At 42.7% G+C, this 17,215-nt stretch overlaps 1 protein-coding gene, 1 long non-coding RNA gene and 1 pseudogene across 3 annotated transcripts in view; 2 read left to right on the forward strand and 1 right to left on the reverse strand.

The window, feature by feature from the left end:
• The window catches only part of LOC144682969 (uncharacterized), a 192,819-nt gene that overhangs the window by 167,933 nt on the left and 7,671 nt on the right, over positions 1–17,215 (reverse strand). The window lies entirely within an intron of this gene.
• LOC144682963 (T-cell surface protein tactile-like) overlaps positions 1–17,215 on the forward strand; it is a 110,978-nt gene that overhangs the window by 44,781 nt on the left and 48,982 nt on the right. The window contains exons 2-3 of the mRNA XM_078545895.1: positions 3,876–4,226; positions 13,665–13,783. Coding sequence (XP_078402021.1) covers positions 3,876–4,226; positions 13,665–13,783 — 470 coding nt within the window. The remainder of the gene's footprint in view (positions 1–3,875; positions 4,227–13,664; positions 13,784–17,215) is intronic.
• LOC144682499 (putative protein BRICK1 pseudogene) lies at positions 12,438–12,867 on the forward strand (annotated as a pseudogene).

Below are 17,215 nucleotides of genomic sequence, written 5' to 3' on the forward strand. Positions count from 1 at the left end.
CAACAGATTAGTGGATGAAGGTAATTTGGGAGATATTGTCTACCAGGGTTTTTAAAAAGCATTGTGAAAGTATCTCATGAGCGACTTCCTTGCAGGATAGAATCTTGTGCAAATAGGAGCAATCTGCTATTGTGGATTGAAAATTGGCTGAATGCCCATAGTCAGAAAATCATTATGAGCGGATTTGAATGGGTGACATGCAGGGATTGTTTTTCAAATCTATGTTGTTCACTATTTTCATGAATGATCTAGATATGGATCCTTGGGAATGAATCACAATTTGTGGATGATACCAAGGTATATGCGAGTGTTAGGACTGCAAGTGCATGCTTAACTACAGCAAGCAGATTTTTATTATGTTGGGAAAATGGACCCATGATTGGTAAATGATATTTAACTTAAAAAAGTGTTATGTTATTCACGTGGCAGGACTAATACTAAATATACAAACACTTTAGAAGGAACAGAACTGAAAAAGATTTGTATATTCTAGTGCTCGAAAGGTTTTATGTCAGTGACGTGCAGCTATAAATAAAGCAATTCCAGGTCCATGGTTGTGTACACACAAAACAATTCATCATAAAACAAAGGATGTAATTTTTTCCTCATACAAGACCTTGAGCAGAATCGCCCCAGATTTGCACTAAGTGCGGTAGCAGGCGGGTAAAAAGACGTTTTACCTGTCGGCGGCGATGGCGAGTTTTCATGGTTTATCACCCCAAACTGCTATATTATTTATGCATTCCCGGTAAAAATGCCATTTCGATGGCGTGGCGGGCAAATGGGAGCCTGCCCACCATCAACTCACCACTTCATCACACCGGGCACCATATTTAAAGTCCAGTCATGCGCACACATCTCAATGCTTCCAGCCCAGGACTGCTGGAGGTAAGATGTCCACGAAAGGCAAGAAGGCTGCCACCCCTAGGTTTAGCAATGCATCTCTGGAATGCCTTTTGGATGCAGTGGAGGCCCGCTGCGATGTCCTCTAACCACCCCCCCCACCATTCTGACTACAGGATGGGCACTGGCAAGACCAACCAGGCTTGGGAGGTGGTGGCAGTGGTGATCAGTGCCAGTGCCAATGCTGCACAGAAGAGGTTGGCCATCCAATACAGATAGAGGATGAATGATCTCATTCGTGCAGCCAGGATATGGTAACCATCTCATTACTCTAAACTCACACACTCAAACCCATCACACATTCACTGGCACCTCACTCACTGGCAGCTGAAGGGACATCACCACCCATTCTCACACACATACCCTCACATCTCCATCTGGCCTCATCTCCTCTGGACACTCCCTCCTCAGCCCTCACCACCTTGAGGCCACTTGCACAGATAAAGATGTGCCCCCGCCACACACCCTGGGTTACCCCCCCACCTCCCCCAGTATAGCTCTCTCTCGTCCTGCAGCCTCTTCCCTTGCCTGAGGCCACTTCTCCCCCTTCAACAAGCAAGCCCTAGTCCTGCAGCTATTGAAAAGCCACGCATATATGGCTGATCTATTAGGTAGAGGCCTGCTTGTGATCCTCCCCTAAAAGTGATATGGTCCTGTCTGTGAAGTCTGGTGCTGACGACTGTGAGCGCTGATTGAAACAAGGTAGGCAAACAAACTTTGAATTCCTGAGTGAAGTGCAGCCTGCCAGGTGCACATTGCTTATGTGCTGTTGTGAAACACGTCAGCGTGTTTTTCCACCAACGTGGGGAACAATTCCGGCAGGCTGGCCTAATAATGATATGCTGATGTATTACAATGAGGTTCCCGATGTCAAATGGCACTGTTATCAGTGGGCTGACTGGATGATCATAAACTGGTTTCACATCATCATGAAACCAATCGCACCATATTGTCCACTCATGCCCCAAAACATGCCCGATGCCAGTGGACATGGAAAATTCCGGCCTTTGACTCAGCCTTGTTAGAATGCCATACCAAGTTTTGATCTTCTCACAAGGTGGGGGATTTTGCAGCTTTGGAAACTGCAGAGGCAGCATTACAATTATATAAGACAGGCTATATGGACTGTTTGGTCTTTTCCTGTCAGCTATTTTCATATGAATGTAAGTAAGCCTGCAGAATATGTGGACCAACCAGATGCTGAGAGAGGCTTGGTCCATTTTGATGGCTGGGCCTCATTTAAATGCAGCAAATGAGTTCCTGCCTAAAGTGGGCATTCAAGGGCAGCTCTCTAGCTTCCAGCAGCTAATATCTGAGCCCCTGGACCTGCAGGTAGATAAATTATCAGTGGGAGGCTTGGGGGCTGGGGTGGGTGTGAGGGAGTGGCGGTGGTTTCAATTATGGAAGGGAGTGAATCTAGAGAGTGGAATCTGCATTCTTTGAGGGGCAGAAACATTCCTATATCTCATGGCCCAACAAAACAAGCTTTGCACTTAACTTTTGGGGCCGCTGCTCTGCTTGGACTGCTCCGACTGAGTGGATGTCCAAGGTGGACACCCCAATTTAGTAGCCATTAAAATGGCTTTGAAGTCCTATTTGAATGACAAGTCCCCTATTTCTATATATTCATGGGACCACCACCTGAGTTAGGTAGTTACCTGAACCACCCAGGAAAACAGCAGTTTAGAAAATGCTGTGGGGCAAAAACAGAGCAGTAACTGTGCCACTTTCATTGATTCCTGATCTGCCTGATTTCCACCAGGTGGAGGGAGTTAAAATTCTCCTTTTAATGTATCACTGAACCAGCACATAATTGTTGGATTTGTTTTTTTCAATTCAGCCTCAATTCAGATGGATAATTTATTTCAGATTAATGCCTGGCATCTTTCTGCAAATGGTTTGATGTAATAGTATCTTTTTCATTTATTCATTCATGGGATGTGGCATCGCTGGCTAGGCCAGTATTTATTGCCCATCCCTAGTTGTCTTTGAGAAGGTGGTGGCGAGCTGCCTTCTTGAATCGCTGCAGTCCGTGTGGCGTAGGCCCACCCACAGTGCTGCTAGGGAGGGAGTTCTAGGATTTTGACCCAGGGACAGTGAAGGAACGGCGATATATTTCCAAGGCAGGATGGTGTGTGGCTTGGAGGCGAACTTGCAGGTGGCGGTGTTCCTTGTGCTTCTAGGTGGTAGAGTTGCAGGTTCGGAAGGTGCTGTTGAAGGAGCCCTGGTGAGTTGCTGCAATAGTACACACTTCTGCCACTCTGTGTCAGAGGTGGATGGGGTGAATGTTTAAGATAGTGGATGAGGTGCCAATCAAGCGGGCTGCTTTGTCCTGGATGGTGTTGAGCTTCTTGAGTGTTTTTGGAACTGTAATCATCCAGGCAAGTGGAGAGTATTCCATCACACTCCTGACTTGTGCCTTGTGGACATGCTTCGGGGAGTCAGGAGGTGAGTTACTCTCCACAGAATTCTCAGCCTCTGATCTGCTCTTGTAGTCACAGTATTTACTTGGCTGGTCCAGTTCAGTTTCTAGTCAATGGTAACCCCTAGGATGTTGATAGTGGGGGATTGAGCATGCTGGGGAGAGGGTAGTTGGTTAAATTCTCTCTTGCTGGAGATGGTCACTGCCTGGCACTTGGGTGGTACGAACGTTACTTGCCACTTGTCAGCTCAAACCTGAATATTGTCCAGGTCTTGTTCCATATGGACAAGGGCTGCTTCAATATTGTCAGTCAGGAGACATTTCTTTGGACCGAGCAATAGGAAACATTGCTAGTTTTCAGACTTACACAGAGTCTCTTTTCAGTATGATTACAAACTGACTGTAGTAGGCTCTTGATCAGATTTTTTTTGTGCGACAAACAGTTCATGAAGTTTCAATCCAATTAAACAAATCTTTTCTCTGGTATACTTGGTTATTGCAGCTGCTTTGATTAAGTACCTATGTTAACATATATTATTGTTTTTTTCAGCTCTGCAAGGACTCAGCATTGAGCATGATCGAACCGTTACTACGTCCCCTGGTGAGAATATCACTTTAAAATGCATCCTGCACGGAAAACAAAATACTGCAGTTGTGCAGATTCAATGGAGCAGAGAAACCAATAATAGCTCAAATACCATTATAGTTGCTAATCATAGATTTGGCACCTATCAAGATATGAAGTCTGTCAAGTTTGAATCACAATTACCAACCAATGGAAAAGGAAGCATTCATTTCACAAATGTACAAGTGTCTGATTCTGGAACATACACGTGTTCGTTTGTCACTTTTCCAACTGGAAGTCTAAAGGTGTCAATTATTCTCACTGTTGTCAAAGAAGGTAAGGCACTCAGTTTACAGAACTATTATTACTCAGCACAGATTGTATATTCAAGCAAATAATTGTTCAATATAAGTAATGTGCAATGTGAATTATTTTCCTCAGCTTCAAGAATAAGGGGTAATGTTTGATAAATTGAGAGAATGTTAGGTAGACTTTTTCCGCACTTACGCTTCACAGAATCATAAAAGGTTACAGCGCCCATCATGCCTGTGCAGACTCTTTGAAACAATATCCAATTAGTCCAGTTCCCTGCTCTTTTCCCAGTTTATCATTAATATTTCCCACTGAACTATTTATCCAATCCACTTCTGAAGTTTCCACCACCCTTTCAGGCAATGCATTCCAGGTCATCATAACTTATATTAAGAACATAAAAAATAGGAGCAGGTGGAGGTCATTTGGCCCCTTGAGCCACCCCTGCCAATCAATAAGATTATGGCGGATCTGATTATGGCTTAACTCCACTTTCCTGTCTGCGCCCTCTGCACCATCACCCCCCCACTCCTACCGCCCCACTTAACCTGTGACTCCACAACACTCTGGGAGAAAAAATTCCACCTCATTTCTATCTTAAATGGGACACCATTTACTTTGAAACTGTGTTCTCTAGTTCTAGATATCTCCATGAGGGAAAACATTCTCTCAGCATCTACCCTGCCAAGACCCCTCAGAAACTTTTAAGTTTCAATAAGATCACCTCTCATTCTTCTAATCTCCAATGAGTATAGGCCCAACCTGCTCAACCTTTCCTCATAAGACAAACCCCTCACTCCAGGAATCAGCCAAGTGAGCCTTCTCTGAACTGCTTCCAATGCAAGTATGGTGACCAAAGCTGTACACAGTATTCCAGGTGTGGTCTCACCAATGCCCCATCAGTCTACTCTTGATCATCAATAAAGTAATGGAAGGGGTCATCAACAGTGTTATCAAGCGGCACTTGCTTAGCAATAGCCTGCTCACTGACGCCCAGTTTGGGTTCCGCCAGGGCCACTCAGCACCTGACCTCATTATAGCCTTGGTTCAAACATGGACAAAAGAGCTGAACTTCCCAAGGTGAGTTGGGAGTGACTGCCCCTGATATCAAGGCAGCATTTGACAGAGTGTGGCATCAAGGAGCCTCAGCAAAACTGGAGCCAATGGGAACCAGGGGGAAAACTCTCTGCTGGTTGCAGTCATACCTAGCACGAAGGAAAATGGTTGTGGTTGTTGGAAGTCAGTCATCTCAGCTCCAGGACATCACTACAGGAGTTCCTCAGGGTAGTGTCCTCAGCCCAACCGTCTTCAGCTGCTTCAATGACCTTCCTTCCATCATAAGGTCAGGAGTGGGGATGTTCGCACAATGTTCAGCACCATTTGCAACTCCTCAGATACTGAAGCAGTCCATGTCCAATTGCAGCAAGACCTGGACAATACCCAGGCTTGGGCTGACAAGTGGCAAGTAACATTCACACCGCATAAGTGTCAGGCAATGACCATCTCCAACAAGAGAGAATCCAGCCATCGCCCCTTAGTGTTCAATGGCATTACCATCACTGAACCATCCGCTATCAGCATCCTGGGGGTTACCATTGGCCAGATACTGAACTGGACTAGTCATATAAATACTGTGGCTAGAAGAGCATCAGAGGCTAGGAATCCTACAGCGAGTAACTCACTCCCTGACTCCCAAAGCCTGTCCACCATCTACAAGGCACAAGTCAGGAGTATGATGGAATACTCCGCACTTGCCTGGATGAGTGCAACTCCACCAACACTCCACCAAGAAGGACCACATTCCTCTTTCTGCCTTTGTCTTTTGTACATATGGACCATGATTGCTGGCTGATCATCCTCCCCATTCAGGGTGCTCTGCAGCTGTTCAGTGACATCCTTGACCCCATCACCAGGGAGGTAACACAGCATCCTGGATTCATGTCTGCAGCTGTAGAAATGCCTGTTTTTTCCCCTGACTAATCAGATCACCTGTCACTATTGCTCCTCCAGTCTTCCTTGTACTCCCCTGTAAAGCTGAGCCACCCATGACGCTATCACTTGGCATTGGCTGCAATCCCTAAACATCAGTATTCCGAACTGAATACTGATTGGAGTGTGGGATGCATTCAGGGAACTCCTGCACTACCTGTCTGTTTCTACTTGACTGTCTCATGGTCACGCATTCCCTCTCTCCCTGCATACTCGACCTTGAAGTTGTACTGATGAAGACAACCTGACCATCTTGTAGACACATAGAGGTCAATGATGGCATCCTGCTGTGGCTAACAATGTAGTCAGTGCTTGGTGATCGGTCCGGAGATACATGTGCCAATATTCACAAGCATAGATGCAGGATATTTGCATTCAATTTTCGACTAAGGATGTGAAGCATACTTGCTTGCTTCAATACTGTGAAAGTACAGCTCCAATCACATTTCCTGATGCATCTGTTGTGTTATATGTTTCTGAATATGGGTTGAAATGCTCAAGAACTGCTATCTTCACCTTTAACATGTCAAATTTTTTTGCTGTACAATTGGTCATTCCCATTGTGCATCTCTGCATAGCAGTTTTCAAAGCTGCTCCATGATCTCTGCATACTTAGGAATGAATTTATGATAGAGATTGGTAGCATCAAAGAACAATGCCCACTCTTTCATGTTTGATGGGGCCAGAAGTACATGAATGGTGTCGACATTGTCATGTGTAGGCTTCACTCCAGTTGCTGTTACTCTGTACTGTAGAAAAACAAATGAATGTGCATTTGTCCTTATAGAGCATCAAATTGTATTGTTGAGTGAGCACTGCTGATAGCCACTGATCATGTTCTGCTCTGTCCCTTCCATGGACAATGTCTCATCAAGTAGGTGGCATGTCCTCTCAGTGTCATTGAAGACTGTAGAAATAATATTCTGGAATGTACTAGATTCTGAACTTAGTCCATTGAGCATTCTGCGATACTGAAACACACCTTTGTGAGTAACAAAACCTGAACGATATTGACTTTGCTTAGCAAGTGGTAACCTGAAGATAGTTCGATCACATGTCGAGTTTTGTGAAGACTGTGGAGTCTTGCTGATAATTCTTGAATCATAGGAAGTGGATACTTGTGTGAATGATTGCTTTATTGACCACCTTAAGGTCGACATAGTCTTAAGTTCGCCATTTCTGTGTCATGCAATGACTAGGCTCGATATCTATGGGGATGAGTTGATTTGCTCAATGATACCATCTACTTCAAGTCATATCTGCTCCTGTGACACTGTCATGGATTTTAAATAACAACTGCCTCACATATATGAAATTGGCGGAATTGACGTGTTGATGCAAGGAGCATGACAGTATCCCTTAATCTCCTCAAACCAGGTAAGCAAGGAAGGATATGGGTGTGCATAGTCAGTGTCATCAATCACGTTAATAGAACAAAGAAAAGTACAGCACAGGAACAGGCCCTTCGGCTCTCCAAGCCTGCGCTGATCATATTGCCTGTCAAACTAATGGGTCTCCAGATTTGAAGCCAAGCTTATTGAAAAGATTTACTCCCATAAGACTTCTGCCTTTGGCTACATGGAACATGAACTTGTCTAGGGTGACATTTTTGTAGCACATTGTGGAACAGTGATCATTCCAAAACTGGAATAATCGATTCAACATAAGCTTGCAGAATGTCTGTCGCAGAAGTGAGTAAAAGCTGTGAAAAGTAACAATACCAGAGTCTGTCACTCAATATTGACACTTTCACACCAGCATTGATGAGGTGTGACACTGCAATGACCTTGACCACTACTGAGTGTTCCTTAAAATGACCTGATACTTTACAGTTTGTGATACTCTACACTTGCTGTACTTCACCCTTGGGAATAGATTCCTCCATGTGATGATTACACTTTTTTCCCTCAAGCTGGACATGGTGCTGCAAATCAATGGGTATGTCCACAATTTGGGAACATTTTTGAGAGTATCTGACCATAATGGGGCAAGTGTTGATGAGCTTGCTGAGGTCACTTTGTCCGTAATCTTTTCACTAGAGCTGATTAGGCAAGCTGTGTCAGCAAACCTGATTGTGAAGGTGTATTTCTGTGTAACCCCTTTGAATAAAACATGGCAGATACGATTAGGACGGCTAAGGTCATGGTTTTTTTCCAAGGTTAAATCATTATCCTCAATGAGGAGACATTCCCTAATCATGGAATTGAAGGTTTTTAAATAAGTTGGTCACAAATTAGTTGGTTGGTTTGTCTGCCAAATTTACATGAGAAAGGAAACTGCCACAACCCTGCCTCATATTGTTTCATGGACTCACCATTTCCCTGGCACTTTGGCAGAATGTGTATCTTTCAATCATACTTTTCTTTGGCCCAAAAGTATTTTTTGAGAGCACTTGCTGCTGTAACAACATAGATGTGTCTTCTGTGATTTCTTGAATGCCCACCGGCCTTCTGGACTGAGGCAATGGGCAAGTATCACCTTCTTGTGGGTCGCTGCTACCTGCAGACTGCCCATACCTATCGTAAGCAAGTTGGTCTTGAAACCCAAAATCCATCGATCCCATGGCTTTGGTGGATTTCTTGAAGAAAGGAAAGGTGCTGGAGCCAGTAAATTTAAACTATTCTCCATCCTCTTTGCCAGTTTTCGCCTTGGAGATATATGGAGATGACACACCATCTATGTATGAGCAAGACTTTATTAGACAAACTTTTAAAAATGTCTGCTCCACATGCTTTCAGTTTACTTTCACTTTCTCTTTTTTCTGTAATCACTTGACTATGCACAGCATAGAGATCAGTCAATAGAAATACATAATCAAACACTGAACAATTGAACACAATAAGATGTTTGCTCATTTTAGAAATATTTCGATTTGATCAGCAGAGTTTGAAAAAGCTGTGCTACCTGCCATAAACCTATCCACTTTGAAATTTCCAACTTGAATTTAAACTGTTGAAAATGATTTAAGTTGTTACCTTTCTCAAGTTAAACTGATAACAACAGGAAGATATGGAAGTCAATGCCTAAACAATGGATTTTTTTTTAGTGCCACACTTGCCTGATCACTACCCAAGCTACTCCAAACTTCCTAACCTCCATATTCAGTTACACCAGGGCCCCGTATTGTTGTGCTCATACCTGAGTACTTAAGGCCCTTGCTTAAACAGGCAAATTTGAGCATCGATCAGAGCAAAGAAAGAAGCTGCAGTTATCTGCAGAATTATTTGTGACCCAAGCTCTGTTGTGGTCTTTGACCTATGTTGCATCTGTGCCTGATCTAATATTTGGTGAGAATGTCTGGGTCTGGAGTCTTGATCTACACCTCTGCTGATACTGGAACAATCTGAAATTCTGGCAAGTGAAGAAGCTTTTTTACAGCTTTTCCAGGCAAAGTCCCTGTTGTTCTGTTTCAGAGGATATGCTCTTGTGGATGCTGGCTAATGGGAATTCAGGAGGGATGTTAGGCAATCAAATATGAATTTGACATTCTCTGACATCACCTGATGGTCTTGCAGGGATTTACTCTGATCTTGTGACAGTTTGATCCTGCTTTATTTTTTGTGGCTCCTCAGAGCTCTCTTGACATCGACATCTCCATTTTATTTTTGCCAGGCAGAACCAAAAGCAAGGTATGGCCAGAAAATCAACTGTTGTCACCATTGGTCACCGAAACCCCATCTAGTGTGATTATGGTCTGCTGCAAAGCTGGTTTTCTTACTGAATGGTCCCGCATTATCTGACTGAACTATAGCTAGGAACTGTCGATCACTGTACATAAAGGAGCTCTGAAGACTCTAGTTAAAGTCCACAATTTCTGCCTGATTATAAGGATAGAAAATCAAGCAGATCTCTTACTGCTGTCTACTTAGCTCCTCAATTTTCCTGTATCTGTTGCAGCAAGGTATCAAGTACACTCAGGGGCAGGAAAAGGAAATTCCACCTTCTAACCAGTGACTTTCTTACTCACTAGACAAATTTTTGCACTGTGCAAGTGAATAGGTTGCACATGAATTAAAATCTTGCCCACTCTGCTTGCCATGATGCCTTTAAATAGGAATACGAGACTAGAAATTACCATAGGCCATATCTGCAAGTAAACATGTAATGTGATGGACTGCCATTTGTGTGTGTAAATGTGTTGACATCTGTTAAAATGGAGGCCTGTGGAAAATCATAGGAATGCATTAAGTGATTATCAGTAACATGAATTTTAAAGTTACATCTTTCACACTACATTACAACTTTTTTTGTGACTAAGTTTTCTGGTTTGCAGTGAACCTCTATAACAAAACTCAAAAATCATGCAACAGGGTGCATTGTTGCTTTTAAAATTGAGTGTTTATGAAAAAAGAGACATGTCGAAGCTTTTCATTTTGCACTCATCAAGGCACTTCGCAAGGATACCAATATAAGGGCAAAACAACAATTTATACTGTATGAGAAGAGAGCACTGATTGGTTGGCAAGTGGGCTCTGATAGTAGAGTCATTGCCCAGGAGAATATACCAATTGGTGGTGACTGACAGTTAACTGCCAAGTATTGTTTGAAATTTAAACCAGGCAGCTTGACCCTGATTGGTCAAGGCATTGCCCTGAGGAATGAGTCAGCAAATGGCTGTCTCTTATTTTGTTTAGCTAAAACAGGCACAATGTGTACATGTTCCCCCTGTCTGCAAAGAACAGGGCACTGTGTATTAATATATATAGCTTCTAGTACTCCCCTTCCTTGACATACTAGTTGAGAAATCTGCCAGGGGGTTCTCTACCATGGTCCACTGCAAGCTGATCAATATACGCATTGGGATTCTTACAGTTCCACATGCTATAAGATTGGTCTTATTGGCAACCTTGTAAATAGGCCCAAGCCATTTGCTCACCATGCAAGCTTGATGCTGAAATGGGGTGCATAAAAGGCATCCTGGAGGATAATGGCTACCCTGATCAAATCATTTTGTGTTGTATATCATGAAAACTCATGAATGGGCCTAAGGCTGTCACTTTCAGCCCTGAAAGTGCCCAGTCTACCTCAGATTACCCTGAAAGGGCAATGTATCTCAAAAAATTTGAGCAATAGGTGAAGCTAGCTGTTTCACAATGCTACTATACAGTAGCAACACAAGTGGTATTTGCCACTAACAGGATGCTGCTGTAAAGCCAAAAATATGTTCGGCCTATCACGCAAATGAGTAATGTGGTATATGAATTTCAGTGCTATTGTGATGCTAGGTATGTAGGTCATATGTCCCAAAGACTGGCAGATTGTATCAAACAGCATGTCTCAGTCGCCTTTCACAATAGGCAGGGTACAAACCATACCCAATCAGCCTGTGCTTGTAAAACACAAAATACAATGTCCAACATTCGATGTGATTCCATGATTGGACAACATTTGCTAAATAATCCTCAGTGTGCTACGAATTACACTGATAACCAGTTTAAGATTGTCAGTTGGGCTTGCAGTTTGGCGCATGCATGTAGTGAAAGTTTCATATATTAATACACAGGGCCCTGTTCTTTGCAGACGGAAAGAACATGTACACACATTGCTGTTTCAGCTAAACAAAATAAGTGACAGTCATTCACTGACTCATTCCTCAGGGCAATGCCCTGACCAATCATGGTCAACTGCCTGGTTTAAATTTCAAACAATGTTTGGCAGTAAACTGTCAGTCACCATCAATTGGTGCATTCTCTCTGGAAACCCCTCTACCAATCAGAGTCCACTTGCCAACAAATCAGCACTCTCTTCACATACCGTATAAATTGTTGTTTTCCCCTTATATTGGTATTCTTGAGAAGTGTCCTGATGAGTGCAAGACGAAAATCTTTGACATGTCTCTTTTCAGCAATATTCAAGTTCTGTACTACCAAATGACTGTTTTAAAATTTTGTAGTGTTGGGCTAGTTTTTTACAATGTGTTTAACCTTTATACATTTTTGGCTGTCTGCTGTGCAGCAGCATTTCATATGAAACATAGCCTTTTCTGGCTGCTGTGTGTCTGTGCACACTCATAGCTTAGCAGAGACATCGATAAGTGCGCGCAACTATACTTTCTTATATGATTTTTGCTTATGCTATTCTGTCAATCTTCATCCTTGCAAATTGCTAGGTCTATATTTCCCATTTAATATCAACTGCCACAAGTGTAATTGCAGGCTCTTGTCACTGGGTGATTCAGTGGAGTGATTTTCTGGAATTGTTTCCTCCTTAATCGTCTTGTACTTATCAAAAAACTTAATTCCAACCATGGCGGGGCAGGGTGATCCGGTTCAGAGAGAGATACACCAGGACTGGACCAACAGGGAGTACATTGAAGTTATCACCAGCAGCATCAAGAAGATCGCAGATTTCCTCAATTTCTTCGACATGTCCTGCCATTTCCGGTTATCTACACTGAATGAAAAACTGACAGCACTAGAACGAAGGATTGAATACATCGAACCAAGGGAGAGACCCTGACTTAAAACAAGTGCATCTCAAGAACTGCTTGGAGTGTGGACTTGATGTAATCATGTCAGTGATAAACCAATACCATCACAAGTCTAGCCATCAAACTTCTGTTCCTCTCTCTTAACTGATCATTGGAAGCTTTTTAGGAGAGAGTTTGAAATAATGAGGACTGCGAATTCCATACTACCTGGTTAGCTCCCACATTTGTAAAAAGGGGACACTGAATTAAACGAGTGGGAGGGTATTGTGCCAACTGTGTTTGTGGTGGTGTGTTTTTTTTAAGTTTCTAGAACTGTGTTCTAGCTGAGTCCTTTCTTTCCATTTTATTCTTTGAGTAATGTCTAACGATTTGTAATGTTCAGCCTGCTAGCAATCCAGCTAGCTCCCGGATGAGTGAATAACTTCAGTGTTTCTTAGCATTACATATGTAACAATTTTTTTGGCAGGGGCAGTGGGTATCACACGTAAAGTATCATGTTGTGGTTTATTTTCATTGCTCTAGTGTGGTTCATTGTTTATTGAAAATAAATACGTGGAATAAAACTTTTTTTGGCATTAAAAAAAGCAACACTGGGTCTTCAAAGCTGAGCATGGCCTTAGGTAGGGCTTGAATCCTCAGCAATAACTTATCTACTCCTGTTCAGCTGTTTGCTATTGGGAGATGTCATTAATTGAAGTGCTAGTTACTAAAATGATGTCCTGCCTCTTTAATAAGCGCTAGCAGGCAAGTTAATTGCCAATCAGATCTCCACTGCTCCATGGGGTAGCATGCACTTGAACTTCTTTACCAAGATGGCGTCTTCTGCTAAACAAGAACTAAACAGATGTTACAGTTTAAGACCCCATCTTGTGCACCTTATAGACCAGCCAGTGACTATAGCATCTGGGGAGAATCGCTCTCTTTGTGTTTCAGATTTTTGGTTGAATGTTTAATAAGCTGAGCAAATGCGCATTTTCACCCACAGTCACAGTTTTGTTTTAAGGTCATTTCTGCACACTTACTAATTGTGAATCTTTCCTCAGTTATTTCACAGGAGGTTGACTCACCGATCGCACTTGAAGTAATGCTGAACAGCAAAATACAACTCCCCTGTGGCTTCAACATTCCTGCAAAGCACGATATTAGACTGACATGGTTTAGAGTATGTGACTGCACTTAACAATCCTCTACATAATATCTAATAATATTGAATAATGTTACAAACATCAATACTTTCTGCATGATTCTATATTAACTGTTTCATTGAATCACTATAGCAACTGCATGAATTGGGAAGTACTGAAAGGTTTGATCAGTGATTGGCTGCACATTAAAATGTGTAGAGTGCTTATGTTACAAGAAGACAAGGGTATTTGGAGCTGATGTGGTCTTTTGATATCACCTAAGGTTATTGTTTCAGATCCAGTACAGGCACTAGAAATAGACAGACAGTCACCTCTCCAACTAGGATAAATGCCTCTGCTTAATCCAAGATATTCATTCATTTAAGATAACATTCTGTTACTGTTTCATAAAAATTGATATAAAGCCAGGTGAGCCAATTTAAAACCACTTAAAGGATGCACCTGGAAACCGCATATTTTCTGCTTGCCTCAATGTATTGCCAGGGCACTGCCTTGTGGGCAATGGTCTGCATGCAGCCTGTGGTTTGCCATTCATTAGCGTTAATAGACAAGAAATCTTGGGAACCAAGTGTACAATCCCCCTGGAAAAACTCAGCAGGTCTGGCAGCATCTGTGGAAAGGAGCACAGTTAACGTTTCGAGTCTGCATGACTCTTCAACAGAACAACAGTTGAAGAGTCATGCAGACTGGAAACATTAACTGTGCTCCCTTCCACAGATGCTGCCAGACCTGCTGAGTTTTTCCAGGTATTTTTGTTTTTGTTTTCGATTTCCAGCATCTGCAGTTTTTTGCTTTTATGTACAATCCCCCTGACTGTTCCCTGCAATGCGCTTCTGCTAAGCAAAGTTCTGTATCAGGAGCACAGAATTGTGTAATTCTTTTTGTGTGTTAAAAATATATTTGACTGATTTAAATAAGCCAATATTTTCTTTGAAATTGACTTACTATTTCACCATGTGGCCTTAAAAGAGAGACAACAGGGACACACATTGTCTCTATATCATATTAACTGGTTGCTTCTAATTTGATGTTCAGAACTAACTGCCATCATTTATCTTATACATGAAGGAAGCATTTCTCGAGATGCAAAGGCCCCAATATTTTTGTTTGGGTAGGTGGGTGGGGGAAATGGGGGTAGGGATGGTTACACCCAGAAACGCTCAGAACAAAAGAGATCCTACCAAATTAATGGCAGGACTTCATAAGCAATTTTTAATTTTTTACTCAGTTTCCCACCTTGCATCTAGTCAGATTGACAGAAGATCAGGACATGTTGGGGGCTCAGAACGTTGAAGCAAGGAAGAAAGAAGAGGGGGAAGGTTCGAGGCATATGGGGATGTGACGGGAAGATCATGGTGGGATTAGAAGATCAAGAAGTTTGCTCTAAAAAACGCTTAACTACTATAGCCAGGAGCTTCTGTCTCTCTTTAGCTGCCAGAATCTCCAAGCCCTTGGAAGCTCGGTGGTCCAGCTTTAAAAATTTAAATCGCTGCCAAAATCTGAGGAACAGTGCCTCATTTAAATATTATAGCCACAGACCTGTCTCTCCAGAACAGGTTACTTGGGCATTCCCAAACCCATACCAAATTAAACTGGAAGTTGTGCTAACAGCAGATCACGTTTCATATTTACTGATTAACTCCCCCTTCAACCCTTTCATGGCAGTCAAAGGGTGTGAAGGGTTAAAAATATTGCAAAATATCTGGTATCTGAAAGTAAAGTTTTGAATTAAACCAGATTATGGTGCTCTAAATGTAATGAAGACAAAAGGAGAAAATGTAATTTCTTTGGAATCTATAGATTTTTACTGTGGTAACAGCTGCTGAACTTGTTGTAACCCAATGATGGCGGCTCCCACCAGCTTCTAACAGTTTGAAGAAGGCGGTAAAAAGTTTTTTCTCTGTTTAATTTTACCTATCTCACCAAAATCACAACTTTGTGGGCAGAGTTTAAGCTAAACCCAGGAAGGCAAAAACAGATCACCATTGCAAACAATCAACATATGATAAGCTAAGGCTGTGGCCACTTAAGGTACTGCAACTCAGGGAACCAAACTAAGCTCTAAAGGCCTCGAAAAGCCTGAATTGTGGCTCCTGTTCCAGATAGTCTTAATAAACCTGCAAAAAGCCACAGGATGACCACAACATTTCTAGCACTCGATTGGAAGGCAATGGACCTACTGTCTGAGTTCACTTTGTTCCGACCGCACAAACAGTTCCATTTTTTGCAGCTCAATGATGCCAAACTAGATAAGCAAGTCATTAAGGTTAAAATTGCTATAGGCAATGGAGACCTCCACAGACTGAACAATTCAGGTCTGTTGATCGATGACCTTAAAAATCCAGATATGGTCAACGCTCAAAAGATCAATTACAAATGCAGCTCAACTTCCAAATACACCATCTAGAATTCATGTCTTTTAGGCAACAACTGACAGAGACCATTGATCAGTTCTTAAGTGGATGCTGAGATAAAAGGCGTGATTATGACTTAACAGTGTCACAGCTAGTCAATAGAATAAATTGAGATTATGATCTACCCCAATAGAAGCATTCCAAAAGAATGTCTTGGACCAACACAAAGGTTACAACATGGAAGCACTACTACAAAGTGGATGCAAGTATGAAGTCACACAACTAGGTAGACAGTCGACGGGCAGGATTTTCTTCTCATTGGTCGGGTGGGGCAGGCGGGCCCAGGAGCGGCCATGAAATGGACTGCCGCCTACAATCGGGCCCCAACCACAATTTCATGCTGGTTAGCCAAGTAATGGCCATTCAGCATGAAAGGCATGTGCTGAAACGCTCGGTGCTGCCAGGGTGGGGGCGGGAGGGGCTCAAGCACTGAAGTCTGCGCATGTGCGAGGCAGCGTGCACTGAAAACTCCCTGAAGGCACAGAGCTGCCTCAGGGAGCTGAAGATCTTTAAATACAAAAATAAAATATAACAAATTATATAAACATGTCCCCATATGTGACTCAGTCACATGAAGAGGGACATGTAAAAAATGTTTAAAAAGTTTTATTTTTTTTAGTAGCCATTGGAACCCTTCATCCCGCCTGTGGATGAGGTTTCATAAAAAATACAAAGGCTGCCTGGCTTATTTGCCCACCTGCCAACCGAACGGTAGAGCGGGCAGCGAAAAGTACAAATCAATTAATTGCTTAAGGGCCTTAATAGGCCTCTTGTCATTGGGTGCGCTGCCACCTTTTGCACGTGCCTGCCAACTGAAAGATTGCAAGAGTGCGCGATGGTGCCAGGACGCTCGCCCGATGTCATCGCGCACTATTTCACTCCTGATTGGGTCAGGTGCGTGCCCGCCCGTGGGATGAAGAATTCTGCCCTGTGTGTAATTCATCCACCATTGCCAATATAGGCAAGTCTAGGAAGCAATGTAGCTGTTGTGGCCTCACACATGCATCCAGAAATTGCCCAGCTTTTAACGATATA

Source organism: Cetorhinus maximus, chromosome 7 (assembly GCF_964194155.1).
Source record: "Cetorhinus maximus chromosome 7, sCetMax3.hap1.1, whole genome shotgun sequence".
Taxonomy (NCBI): domain Eukaryota; kingdom Metazoa; phylum Chordata; class Chondrichthyes; order Lamniformes; family Cetorhinidae; genus Cetorhinus; species Cetorhinus maximus.